The following is a 14,452-nucleotide window of genomic DNA, read 5'->3' as shown; positions in this document are numbered from 1 at the left end:
ACTCATAAAATCAAATGTTAAAGATTTTGAATTAAGGCGTGGCATCTTTCAACTACTCATTATCCATTTATTTTCTCCCCCGCTCTCCTTTCCTTATAGATATTACAGCCTGATTTCAGCCTAGTTTCATCAGTCCCTTGAGAACTTTCACACTTCACAGTGATGGAGTTCATCTTTTTTGGTAAATTTTATGATTTTAGTTTAATTTGTGGTTTTGATTTATGTTGCTGCAAGCCCAGTTTGAATAAATCATTGAGTTGGAACTTGGAAGGTAATGTTCTGTGACTTTCCTGGGAGTTATGCCCCTAGCAGAAAATTTAAAAAGCATTCCGAGCCAAATAACCTCTGACAGAGATTGAAACAACGTCAAAAAATCAACTCACACTCCAAGCGGTGGTGTCTACGCAGAGGAACATAGGAGGTAGCTTCTTTTCATTCGTTTCATCATTTTCTTTCCTTCTTGTGTTTTTTATGTCTTCCCCCAAACCTTATTTAAATTGTTTTGGTTATTCATCCGCATTATACCTCTCATCAAAGTGGGAGCATAGCACCAATAAGTTATTGGTTAAGGTAGTAACAACCTAACTCTTATAAGAAGAATAATATAAATTCGAATCCTGAAAATCACACTTGTTGGGAGGGCTACTTTTTAATTGTTCTAGACCCAAAAGGAATTAGTTTTAAGGTCATTGTGATTTTGGATACCCCATATTTCACCTACAATCATTCGCAAACATTATTAAGGCCCAAGAAAAAAAAAACATTAGCAACAAGATTTAATGAAGAGGAAGGAAAATTAATTACCTGAGAAATCTCAGTATAAATCTACCTGGACGCCGGTCTAGCAACCCGCAACAAAAATCCAGCAAGCAAATATTAACTAATTTGACTTTCCATTTTTGGCCCCGAAGAACAAGTTTTGAAACAATCCTTTACTTTGTTTGACATAATTAAAATTAATGCTATTTAAGAATCATTAAATTTTTTTCTGGAGAACATAAAATGTTAGAAACTGCAACCTTAGAATGTGCTCAGTCAAAAAACAAAAACCACCTACAATTTGATTGTAATCGACAAGTATTCCAATGGAAATGTTATAGCATCACTGGCTATGCAATGATGAGAAAGAAATTAACCCCAAAAAAAAAAATCAATGTTGCAGAAATATAAAAATCTTCAAAACCAAAGACTGCTCTGTTCCATGTCTTTTTAACATATTAGAACAGCCCCAGTTCGAAACGCAGTGCTCCCAGGGAAAATTTTGACTAAAGAGGAAAGAAAAACAAGAAAGAAAGCAATAGGCTGTCAATTTGCTAATAACACATGAATACTTATTGTTACTATTTGACTTGTTAGAAAGTGATTTTCTATGACTTTCGTGAAAGTTACATGAATATTACTACCTCTGGTCTTTAATATAAGATCTCGTTTAACTTTTATTTTGGTCCTAAATATAAGACCCCAATCCACTTTATATCTCATATTTATGTATTTTTTTTCAAGGTAGTCCTTCTAATAATGTTAGTTCTAGCCAATACACTTGATTAGCAAGGATATTTTAGGAAAAACATCTATTTATTACAAATAACTAACTTAACTTATTTTTTTAATCTTCTCAAATTAGTCAACTAACTTTTATAATTAAGATAGAAGGTAGTACATATTGGAAAATTACACACACACACACATATAAGGGAACATTGCTTCCTGGTTTTCTTCTATTTCCACCTTGTTAAATTTAAATGGAAGAATTACAATCAAGTCTAAATAAGAAAAATAATTACTAAAAAGTCCTATTAATAACTTGAGCAGCCTGTAATACTAAGTTTAAGAGTAAGAAATAACATAAGACTCATTTTATAATTTTTTTTTACTTCACTGTAATTCTCCCAATTTAAATCATCAATATTTAGTCAGAATTTCGTACCAGTGAAACACACTCTCTGACTTTCCCGGAAGGTGCACATATTGCACTTTTATTCAAAGCCAAAGGAAGTAATCCCTGAAACTCCAAGCAGCTTTGTCATTCTGAACACGTAGAGGGAAATAATGAGAACCTTCTTTTCAAAACCAAACACTGCTCTTATGATCCTCTCAGGCTCTCTCTCGTGCTGCGTCTCGAACCAGCGACCTTGCGGCTGAGACCATTCCTCCACGCCAGCAAGTTACGCGACACGCAAGCAAACCAAGCGCTGCGCTGGTTGCACGGGGTCTAATAAATGAACAAAATGCACGAATCAACATGTGTATGATTCTATTCATTTGAAAATGCAAGAGACTCAGAGAGAGAGAGAGAGAGAGAGATATATATATATATATATATATATATTTTAACGAGCAGAGAGACTCTGATCCAAAAAGTCAGTCGATTTATCTATCAATAAACATGCAAAAAATTATGGGTAAAAATTCATCTTTTCATTTGGTGTCAATTAATAATCACTCATCGGTCATTTGCCTTTGCATTTTCCTCAATAACAGAATGTATGCATAGTCCGAATGCAACAACGATTCAGACCAAGATGATGTTTCAAAATCCCCAAATGATCACTTAAATAAGCAAAATTCTAAATTGGGTAAAGTGACTAAATTAGGATTTGCAAATTTATTGAAATGATCATATTGTTTTTTTTTAAAATATACCAAGCACCTTTACCGGTGGCCGGTGGCCGGAGTTGAGGTGGGTCGTTATCACTAGAGCTCCAACTACAGTTTGACAATTGGCTAACAAAGCTCCGTGTGGCCGGCAAATGTCTTTTTAGAGATTTTTATGACTTCAGTGATGCGATTAACAAGTTTTTTAACGTTATTAATAACTTTGTTATAACAATTAACAATAGATTTTTCAGAAAATTCAAAAAGTAGCATTTTCAGAACTTCGATAATTAGATTAACAAATTCTGTAACACTATTAATAAGTTTGATATAGCAATTAACAATATGTTTTTTGAAAAATTCGAAAAGTGACATTTTTACAACTTCAGTAACCCAAATAACAAGTCATGTAACGATTTTAACAACTTTTATAATGCCATTAACAAGTCATGTAATGATATCAACAATTCTCATAACCATAATGACTACCTAATAAATGAAAAAAATTTGATGTACAACTTTGATAGGGAACTTATAATAAAACATCAACCTTTATAAGGAAAACTTTTTAATGGCACTATTAGAGTTGTTAATATCATTATATAACTTGTTAATTGTATTACTGAAATTGTAAAGATATCACTTTTTAAATTTTTTTTAAAAAACTGTTATTAACTACTATATCAAACTTGTTAATAATACTCCTCCAATCCTTATTATAAGACCTCATTTGACTTTTTATTTGGTCCTAATTATAAGACCCCAATTCATTTTGTCTCTTATATTTATGCATTTTTTCCCAAGATAATCCTTCTAATAATGATAGTTTTAGCCAATATACTTAATTAGCAAGGATATTTTAAGAATGACAACACTTATTTATTATAAATAACCAATTTAACTTACTTCCTTAATCTCCTCAAATAAGTCAACTGGGTCTTATAATTAGGACCGGAGGAGTATTACGGAACTTGTTGACCGTGTTATTAAAGTTGTAAAAAATGTTACTTTTTCAATTTTTTTTAAAAATCTGTTGTTAACTATTATACCAAACTTGTTAATAGCGTTAAAAAACGTGTTAACCGTATTATTGAAGTCATAAAAATATCCACAAAAAATAGTTGCCGACCACTGGAACTCAGGCAACTGGTCATCCACCTGCTATCAAAGCTTCAGTGATGGCAGCCTACCTGAACTTTGGTGACTGCTACCAGCAGTGGAGCTTTGGCGGCCGGCTACTAGTGAGGGTGCTTGCTCAAACATTATTCTATCAAAAACTTACTACACCGTGGGCGGATTGCATGTGTTGGGCTTAGCGTGCAATGCATTCACTCCAACCACAAATATTACATAATGCTCACTTTTGGAATATGAGCAAAATTTTGCCGAACATCATCAGCGACCAACAATGGGGAATCACGTATGAGCAGTGATCGTAATGATGCGAGATTACGAAGACCTTCAGGAAGTGATATCAAATACCTGTAATGCACGAGCCCAAGATCTCAAAAGTGTTCTTCACTTTTTTCTCCATATAATTTCTATAATTTTTAATTTAAAATATTTCTGAAATTATTTTTCAAAAAAGAAAATATGGCCATATATGTTGCTAGGAATCATGTATAGTGAACATGTAACTAAACTACAACATCAATGGCGAGAAAACCAAGGGGAAAAACAAATCAAGTATTGCAGGTTATATAAAATATAATATGGCATTGACAAGATTTGATAATATATTCCAATATTTTAAAAGAACAAGTTTTCACATGATGATACTTTGCTTGACATAGTTAAAGTTAGTTATGAAACCATTAAATTTTTTTATCAACATTTACAGTTTTCTCAAGAACACATTGATAGATCACAAGCTTAGAATGTGATTGTATTTATCAAGTATTCAGGCGAAAAATATGGAATAATCACATGTGAATGTTAATTAAAAAACTTAAAAGGAAATAAACTAACTCTAGAAAGAGACTCACAACTACTCCTCTAATCCTATTTATAAGGCACTTTCACTATGTTTCATACAGACTAAGAAAAACCTTAAACTTTATTAACTCTCATTTAAAATTTAATAACTTTCTAACTTTATCCTTATTTAATATACATGATATCTCATGTAAACAAAATCAACACAATAATAAATAAGAGGTAAAATTGTGCATCCATATAAAAAATTTCTTTTAATGCCCTGTAAATACGACAAAAAAATGTCTTCTCTCTTTACCTTATAAATAGGACCAGAGGAGTATATCAAATCACCAACGTCCACAATAAAGGTAATGAAATAAAAGCATATGTATAAAAAAGGGACTAATTAGGAGCATGTTACTGCTTAGTCAAACATTATTCTGTTAAAAGATTACTACACTGTGGGTGGATTGCATGTGTTGGGCTTGGCGTGCAATGCATTCACTCCAACCACCAATATTATATAATGTCCACATATGGAATATGAGGAAAATTTTGCCGAACATCATCAGCCGAAAATGGGCATCCATGTATGCTCAATGTTTCTAATGATCTGAGATTACGAAGGCCTTCAGGAAGTGATCTCAAATAGCTGCAATCCATGAGCCCAAGGAATCGCAGTTCCACGAGATTTCCAATCCAATCTGGTAACCTTTCTCCACAAAATCTCTTAATAAGTAAACCTTTGATGGTATGATGAGGACGAAGCCTTTCTAAAATCAATTCGTCAGAGGCATTTTTAGAGACTTCACCACTCGGAAATAGGAATGGGTCCCAATACAAGGATAACGCTTGAAGATGTCGCTTCTCTTTTAATTTTGCAGACTCAACCTCTTCAGGGTTTGACCTCAGGCGTTTCAATCCACTTATTGTTAGACTCCCTCTCAAGTTGTTAAGCTCAACTAATTCGCTTATCCTTGTACTTGCCTTTTTCTCATGCATCTCCCGCTCATCTACCACAAAATTCGTCAAGGTTTGAAGAGAAGTTAATTGCCCCAAATTACTTGGCATCCGTTCCAACTCATTACAACACGTAAGATTAAGATGCCTCAAGCTTACTAATTTACTAATATCTGCTGGCAATTCCCGAATTGATGAATTCCAACCGAGGTTTAAGGTTTGCAAGTTGTGGAGTTTGGTAATAGTTCTTGGGACCTGCTTGATATTATTAGATGAAAGATCAAGAAATCTTAGATGCTTCAATTTTCCAATGCTTTTTGAAATTTTGGTCATGTATGAATTACTTAGGTTCAAAACACGTAAGAATTTCAATTTTGATGCAACCAAATCAAAAACAGGGTGATCCATCCTACAAAGAAAAGAATGGGTGAGCAAAAGCATTGTTCTTAATCTTTCAAACTCAAGAAAGGAAGTTGGAACTTCCCAATCTTCTCTCAATACATCATATGACAAGTGACGAATTGTGTCTTTAGTACTCTCTTCTTTTTTTTCTTTAATGAGAAGATACTCATCCTTTGCTACAAATTGTGCTAAATCATGAATGAGATCATGCATTTTGCATCCCACTATGTCACCAGTGTAATCTCTTTTGACATCTTGGGAGAAGGATCTTGAAAGTAGATTCATAAAATATTCATTCCCAAGATCTTCCTCACACCTCTTCTGATTAGTTGATTGAATGAATCCTTCAGCCATCCACATTAGAATTAGTGTTTGCTTGTGAAATGAAAAATCTTTTGGAAATAAGGAACAAAAAGCAATGCAATTTTTCATGGGTGAAGGAAGATGATCATAAGAGAGTTTAAGCACGATGAAGATTCTCTCCTCCAACTTATCTACCTTCCAAAGCTCACAATTCCTTAAAGTATGACAAATCTCTTAGTCCTTCTAAGACTTTATCATACACAAGCCTTCCAACAGCTCTAATAGCAAGAGGAACTCCTCCACATTTCTTTACAACCTCATTGCTAATTTCTAACAACTCCTTATCATTTGGTTCTCTACCCCCTTCGAAAGCCATACTACAAAACAAATTCCAAGATGTTTCACCATCTAAACCTTCAAGGATAATTGGCGAATAGGTGCCCATCATCCTTCCCACCTTCTCACTACGTGTGGTAACAATTATCATGCTCCCTTCTACACCTGTGGTTAATAAGCATTTCAACTTATGCCAAATCTCAACATCTTCATTCCACACATTATCCAACACAATCAAAAACTTCTTCCCCTCTATTAATCGTCTAAGATCTTGTTGCACTTCCTCCATCTCTTTTGAACTTTTTTGCTCTAAAATCTTTTGTGCTATTTGTTTTACATCAAATTCATCAGATACACACACCCACCTTTGCAACCCAAAATGTTTTTGAACATCCACATGATTGTACACAATTTGAGCAAGTGTGGTCTTTCCTAACCCTCCAAATCCAACAATGGGAATAATTGAAACACTAGATTCCGCATCACCGTCTAACAAATAACTTAAAATCACATCCTTTTCCTTTTCTCTCCCAATGATTTCATCTTCTTGCACAAAAGAGTATGTTTGCTTTCGTTCCTCAAGTACAGGCAGAGGCCTAGGAGTGTGATCAATGAAATGAAATTGTTTCTTGTCATTATCAATTTCATCTAGCCTTCTCCTGAGTTCCCTCAATTTATCAGCCATCTTAAAGTTATAAACAACTTGGTTTGATTTTGAGAAGAAGATCCGTACCTTCTTTGCCACCTTGTTTCTTGTCACGATTCCCCTCCTCAAAGCTTCGGTGGACAAACCATCAAGCAGGTCATCTGCATCATAGAGGACATCTTTCAATCTCTTCAGCCAAAAGCTGACTTGATGGTTATTGTTGGCCCTTGCCTCTGCATCCAACAGTGTAGCTCTGACGGCAAGGATCGTGTTCTTCATGCTTTCTGCATCATGTTTAGCATTCCACAGCAATTTGAACTCTTCAAGAGCCAAAGAGGTCAGTCCCTGAAAAACATTCACAGCAATGGCGTCCATCTTTTTGGTGTGGGCGAAAGAAATTCTTATGATTCGTAGTTTGTAGGTTTGGTGAGTAATGCTGCAAACTCCAACTCGGGTATTAATAGCAATGGATGCCTTTTACTTTTTCAAAAGCAACTTGCAACTGGCCGTTTAAGTAAGCTAAATTTGTCAAAGTGCGCAACATCAGAGTGGCAGCCCTCCATAAGAAATACTTTACCTCTTCAAATATTGATATTTATGATATTTAGGGCATGTTTGGGATCATATTTGGAGGTCCAAACATGCATCCCAACCAGAGAAGTAATAGGTAGGTTAAAAAATGATGCTTGGATTCACGTTTTGTGCATCTAACTTCTTTCACTGAAACGAACTTGTGTAATTAGCTCAAAGAAGCTGCTTTTACTCAATCTGACTAATGTAAAAGTCATATTGAAAAAAAGTTATTTCCATCACCGTCATCCCAAACACACCTTTAGAAAGTGATTTTCTATGACTTTCGCGGAAGTCACGCGCAGTGGAAAATTAATACACACGCACACATCCACACTAGAACTTAGCTTTCTGGTTTTCTTCTATTCCCATATTGTGAAAATTAACTCACCCCGTGATTTCCGCCAAGCTCTCATTCTTTGTCCTCATGAATTGAAGGATCTTCTCGTTATCATTTCACTTGGGAAAATTGTCATCTTAAACAAATTTGACTTTCCATTTTTTTTTGCCCTGAAGAACAAGTTTTCGCGCGGTCCTTTACTTTGTTTGATGTAATTAAGATTATTTAAATATCATTAAATTTTTTCTCAGTAACATAAAAATTTGAAAGTTAAAAACTGCAACCTCAGAGTGTGTTCAGTAAAAAAAAAAAAAAAACACTTAGAATGTGATTGTAATTGACAAGTATTCCGATCAAAATGTTATAGCATGGCTGGCTGTATTATTGATCAGAAACAAATAAACCTAAAAAAAAAAAAAATCAATGTTGCAGATGTATAAGAATCAACAAAACCAAACACTGCTCCGTTCCATGTCTTTTTAATATAGAAGAATATCCTTAATTCGAGACACAGTGCTCCAAGGAAAATTTTAGCTGTATTTAAAAAAAACAGAGAAACCAAATAAAGAGCACTTATTGTTACTAGCTTTGACGAGTTAGAAAGAGATTTTCTATGACTTTCCCGGAAGTTACGTACATGGTAAAAAATTAATGGGGAAAGAACAAATAAAAAAGGCTGAATATATAATATCTCAATTTGAAAAGTTAAAGATTGTAAATGACACAAAGGGAAGTTATTCCTAAATTAGAATTTTAAAATTTAATGAAATAACAAAAATATCCTTTGTCCTTTAAAAAAAAAAAAAAAGACTCAACTCCTCACTAGTGGCCAGCAGTTTTTTTGTCACAATTTTTTTGTCACAGATTTATTAAATAATTAAAAATATGAATTTACAAAATATAATAATTTAAAATTATTATAATAGGAAAAATTTATATTTAATGAATAAAATATATTTAAATTAGAAATCACAGTAATGTGAAAATTTTTGAACCAAATAATATTACATAATTAATGGGATGATATATTCTGCATGATTTATGTAAATATAAAATGAAAAATAATATTAAAAATTAAAAATGCTATAAAAATGTTAAAATTATTTTTACTTAAGAGAATATTAAAAATAAATAACCAATACTGATTGGGAAGCACAAAGAATATATAGAAAGAAGAATAAGAATAACATAAATATAACGGTAAAAATATCTTTTAATTTCAAAAAGTTACTTTTGCATAAGTTATAAGTAAGTTTTAGATGCATTTGTAATAATACTTAAAAAAACAACTTTTGATTCATAAGTTAGATTGGTCAAAAGCTATGGCAAACAGCTCTCAAATTTATAAACTGACTTATTATATCTATAAGTTACTTTTCTCCTACCAGACAGGTTGTATATTACTCTTCCTATTTATTAGGTAGAGAGAAGACATTTTTTGGTCATATTAATAGGGTACTGAGAGAAATTCTTTGCATAAATGTACAACTTTACCTTTCATTTATTATTGTGTTGATTTTGTTTAGATGGAGTATTATGTATATTAAATAGAGATAAAATTAAAAAGTTATTAAATTTTAAATAAAAGTTAATGAAGTTTAAAATTTTTCTTAATCTATATAAAATATGTTAAAAATAATTTATAAACAAAATCAGAAAAGTAGTTAAGGGTAGTGATTGAGGAAGTCGTTGAGTGTGGCTTTAGTTTGAAATTTCGGCCATATCTAATCAATATCAGATGCCCTTTTCCGATTCACGTTGACTTAAAAAGGAAAAGATTGGCGGCCGCTTGTCCAATTCTCACCACACGACTTTCTCTTTTTAAGTTTTGTCAATTGCTTAAAAGCCGAATAAATTCATGTGGACCGCGTTATAAAATGGCTCTACTCCGGTTCATAAAAATCAACGGAAAATTTGGACCCTTTTTTTTCGATATTTTCAAATAACCCTTTTGCATTCCCAAATATTGCTTGTCTCTATAATGTGAGTATATATAAATTATATATGTATGTGTATGCGTATAAATATATGTAGGGACCGAGAGAAAAATAAAGAATAACTGACTTGTATTGTTGATGAGTAAGATACTCTGTTTTCTTAAATTTTTTAATGTAGACATTTATCTTTTACTGTAATAGGCAAAAGAGGAAAAACAGGTATGAAAATTAAGAAACAGGCCTGATGTTCCAAAATTCTCAAATAGTCACTTAAATAAACAAAATTTGAATTTAAATATAAGCGATTAAATTGAGATTTACAAATTTATTGAAATGGTCATATTATCCTTTATTTAAAAAAAAAAATACCACGCCTCACTGGAGGCTGACCGCCAAAGTTTAAGTGGGTCGCTATCACTAGAGCTCCAACACTAGTCCGACAACTAGTTGCTGAAGCTCCGTCGGCTAGTAACTTTTGTTTTTTAAGAGATTTTTACAGTTTCAGTAATACGATTAATAAATTCTATAACGCTATTAATAAGTTCGGTATAACAATTAACAATAAGTTTTTCAAAAAATTTAAAAAGTGACATTTTTATAACTTTAGTAACCCAGTTAACAAGTCATGTAATGATTTTAACAACTCTCATAATGCTATTAGCAACTCTAATAACAAGTCATGTAAGGACATTAAGAACTCTCACAACCATGATGATTACCTAATAAATGAAAATTTTTTTTGATGTACAACTTTGATAGGGAGCGAATGTTAAAAACATCAACTTTTATGGGGAAATTTTGTTAATGGTGCTATAAGAGTTGCCAATACTGTTACATAATTTGTTAATCGTGTTACTGAAGTTATAAAAATGTCTCTTTTTAAATTTTCTAAAAAACTGTTGTTAACTGCTATATCAAACTTGTTAATAGCGTTACAGAACTTATTAACCGCGTTACTGAATTTGTAAAAATGTTACTTTTTGAATTTTCTGAAAAAAAATCTTAGTAATTGTTATGATGAACTTATTAATAACGTTACTTGTTAATCTCATTATTCAAATCGTAAAAATATCCACCCAAAAAAAGTTGACGGAGCTTTGGCATTTGGTCATCGACCTACTGCTAGAGCTCTGGTGATGGCGGCCCACTTGAATTCTGATGTTCACTGCTAGCACCAGAGCTTCGACTTATTTAAGTAATCATCTGGGGGTTTTGAAATCTAAGAATCATTTTTATATCATTTTTCCTATATATTACTAGGAGACACATATGATAGATGTGAATAGAGGTGGTAATGCGGGCTGGCGGTGCAGATACGGGCCAGCCCGCAGCAGTGCGGGCCCAAAGCGGTGCGGGCTGAAGTAGCCCGTAAAATGCCAGCCCGAGCCCGCCTACATATTCTTTTTTTTTAAAAAAAATAAAAATTATTATTATTAATATAAGTTGAGCTTAATTTGAAATGTTAAAATTAGGTTTCGAATCTTAAATTTGAGTAGTGAGTTATGATAAAATAAAGTGAAGATTAATTTATAATTTAAGAATATATTTTTAAAAACTAATATATTTTTTATAAATAATTAATTTAACTAGTTTTTTTATTCAAAGTAATTTAGTTTTCTTATCCAAATTAATTAAATAGATATTTTATGTATAAATGTATAAGTATCACATGTTTATTTAATTTTATAAAGGCTTTTATAGTGACACAACAAATAAATGAAAAATAAAAGATGGATCATGATCTTCGTATAACTACACACAGAATCACAAATATATAAAGTGTTTAATTAGTTATGCAATGATATGAAAGAAGCAATGTTTAATTGTTCATGTGGAATTTGAGAGTCAAAATATTTTAATTATATTAGAAATTATATGAAAATTAAAATAATAAAAAAAGCGGGTTAGCCCGCGGCGGAGCGGGCTCAAAACGGTGCGGGCTGGAATAGCCCGCACCTTGGCGGGCTGGCATATTGCCAACCCGAGCCTGCCTTTTTTGGCGGGCTGGCAGGTTGGGCTTGCGGGCCCAGCTCGTATTACCGGCTCTAGACGTGAATTAGATTATAACAAGAATAACGAGAAAATCAGGAGAAAAAAAGCACTGCATATTATATAAAATATATAATGGTGTTGACCTAATTTGATATTACTACCTCCTGATCTTAGTATAAGAACTAGTTAATTTGAGTGGATTAAAAAAATTAGTTAAAGTAAATATTTATAATAAATATGTGGCATATTTCAAAAGTTTTAAAGAAAAAGTTTTCACATTTTTTTGACGTAATGAAACCTAATTAAGGAATCACTGAACTTTTTTTATCGACATTTTACCGTTTATTACTCAAGAACTCGTTCACATGATTGCATGTGGCAAGCATTCATACAGAAAATGTTAGCTCATCATTGACTGTACATTTGACCCCTTTTTTTGTACACCGGCTGTGCATTTAACCAGTGAATATTACTCAAAAAACTATAGAAGAAAGAGATTAACTTTTGAAACAGACTCTGCACAACAATATCAAGTCACTTGTTTCCGCAGCAAAGGCAATGAAATAAAGCATACAATACAAAAGAGGGACTAATTAGAGGCATGCTACTCCTTGCACAAATTTTTTTTTTTTTTTTGGTTGTCAAATTAGAAAGACAGGTACTAAGAGCCTAAGATTAAGAGTGGAATTAAGCCCGCAACCCTCAACTTATAGGAGAGCATCAATGTCGGCTACAAGAATTTCGGCTCCTTACACCAATATTCAATCAGATGGTACTGGGGCGGAATGCATGTATTAGGCCTGGCGTGCAGTGTAATCACTCCAAGCACTATATTATTAATCCACTATATTATGAGTAATTTTGGGTCCCTTGTCAACAAGCAAATTTGGAGATCCCTCTATGGTCAATGTTCACAATGACTTGGGATTACGAAGGCCTTTAGGAAGTGATCTCAAATACTTGCAATCAAAGAGCACAAGATGTTGCAGTTCCAAGAGATTTCCGATTTAGTCTGGTAACATTTCTCCACAAAATCTTGTAATGACCAATGCTTTGGTTATTATTGAGGAAATATCAATACGATTAATTTGAACAAAATTGATAAATATATTAAATAGACTTTACATGTAAAACCAACATCAATTTCTCAATTAGATTTTACATTAAATACCATACGAAAGAAGTACTATTTGAACTTTTTTTGCCTATATTTTCAAATAATCCTTTTCCGTTCCCAACAATCACTTGTCTCTATAATATATACAAATTATATATGTATATGTATGTATATGTGTATAACTATATGTACGGACGAAGCAAAAGGTGAAGACTCATTGGCTTGTATCTTGTAATGTTTATGAGCAAGATACTCTGTTTCTAAACCCTGTAAACAGAGTGTGTGTGATAAATGAATAACGTTACCACACTTGACTAATTTACAAATATTAACTAATTTGATTCTCCATTTTTTTGCCCTGCACAGCAGGTTTTCACTTATCACTTTACTTTGTTTGACATAATTAAACTTATTATTTAAAAAATGATAATTCTTTTATCAATGTCTTTCCGTTGACTGAGCTAGCGAGTCCTAAGTCATTCGCTTCTAAATTTTTCTTTATAACATAAAGAACAGAAACCTCAGAATCTGTTCAGGTCAAAAAAGAAAAAACTTCAAATGTGATTGTAATTGACAAGTATTCAAACGGAAATGTTAGGTAGTATTTATTGAATATAAGGAAACGAAAATCAATATTGCAGAAATACAAGAGAGGCATGGCAATGGAGTTGCCAATTTGTTGACAAACATTCATTGCTGCTTAAGATCCATGCAATAAGAAACATAAATTATTATGTAAAACATTAATTACAATTGAGAAGTCTGCACTTCGCTCCCAAGAAGCAAGTGAGCAGTGAGTATTAAATAACAAACTACAGTGGAAGGAGATTCCCTATAACAAATATCAAATCAAACCCTCCAAATACCAATATTATTCTATCGACATGTAGGAGTCGTGAGTATTCTAATGTTTCTAGCAAATAAAATGGATGCGTTACGAGCAATTTCTTGCCACTCATCACCACTTTTGTGTAGGCATCTTCTATCCAGCAATGGCGTTCCGTTTATCTTAAATGTTCGTAATGATCTGAGATGACGAAGGCCTTCAGGAAGTGATATCAAATTCCTACAATTCCAGAGTCGAAGATGTTGCGGTTTCAAGAGAGTTCCAATCCAGTCTGGTAGCCTTTCTCCAGAAAATCCATCAATGCACAGAAATTTGATGGCATGATGAGGACGGAGCTTTTCTAAAATGAATTCATCAGAATTATCTTTAGATAACTCACAATTAGAGGAGAATGTGTCCCAAGACAAAAATAACTCTTGAAGATGTTGCTTCTCCATTAACCTTGCAGACTCTGCCTCTGTAGGATTTGACCTCAGGTGTTTTAGCCCTC

General features: G+C 32.8%; 2 protein-coding genes across 2 annotated transcripts; both read right to left on the bottom strand.

Moving 5' to 3' along the window:
* Window positions 1–5,031: 5,031 nt before the first annotated feature.
* On the bottom strand, window positions 5,032–6,228 carry LOC114755138 (putative disease resistance RPP13-like protein 1). The gene has a single exon (XM_028944013.1). The coding sequence runs from the start codon at window positions 6,226–6,228 to the stop codon at window positions 5,032–5,034; it is 1,197 nt and encodes a 398-aa protein (XP_028799846.1).
* Window positions 6,229–6,382: 154 nt separating this feature from the next.
* LOC114755137 (putative disease resistance protein RGA4) lies at window positions 6,383–7,534 on the bottom strand. Its single transcript, XM_028944012.1, has one exon. The coding sequence runs from the start codon at window positions 7,532–7,534 to the stop codon at window positions 6,383–6,385; it is 1,152 nt and encodes a 383-aa protein (XP_028799845.1).
* Between the last annotated feature and the right edge of the window lie 6,918 nt (window positions 7,535–14,452).

The sequence above is a fragment of the Neltuma alba genome, unplaced genomic scaffold, assembly GCF_004799145.2.
Source record: "Neltuma alba isolate B1F8T4 unplaced genomic scaffold, ASM479914v2 tig00010231_pilon, whole genome shotgun sequence".
Lineage (NCBI taxonomy): Eukaryota > Viridiplantae > Streptophyta > Magnoliopsida > Fabales > Fabaceae > Neltuma > Neltuma alba.
Note: the sequence above shows the minus strand (reverse complement) of the source record. Positions and strands in the feature narration are given on the sequence as shown.

Coding starts and splice junctions, on each gene's coding strand:
- LOC114755138 (XM_028944013.1), bottom strand. CDS start 6,228: ATGGCTGAAGGATTCATTCAATCAACTAATCAGAAGAGGTGTGAGGAA.
- LOC114755137 (XM_028944012.1), bottom strand. CDS start 7,534: ATGGACGCCATTGCTGTGAATGTTTTTCAGGGACTGACCTCTTTGGCT.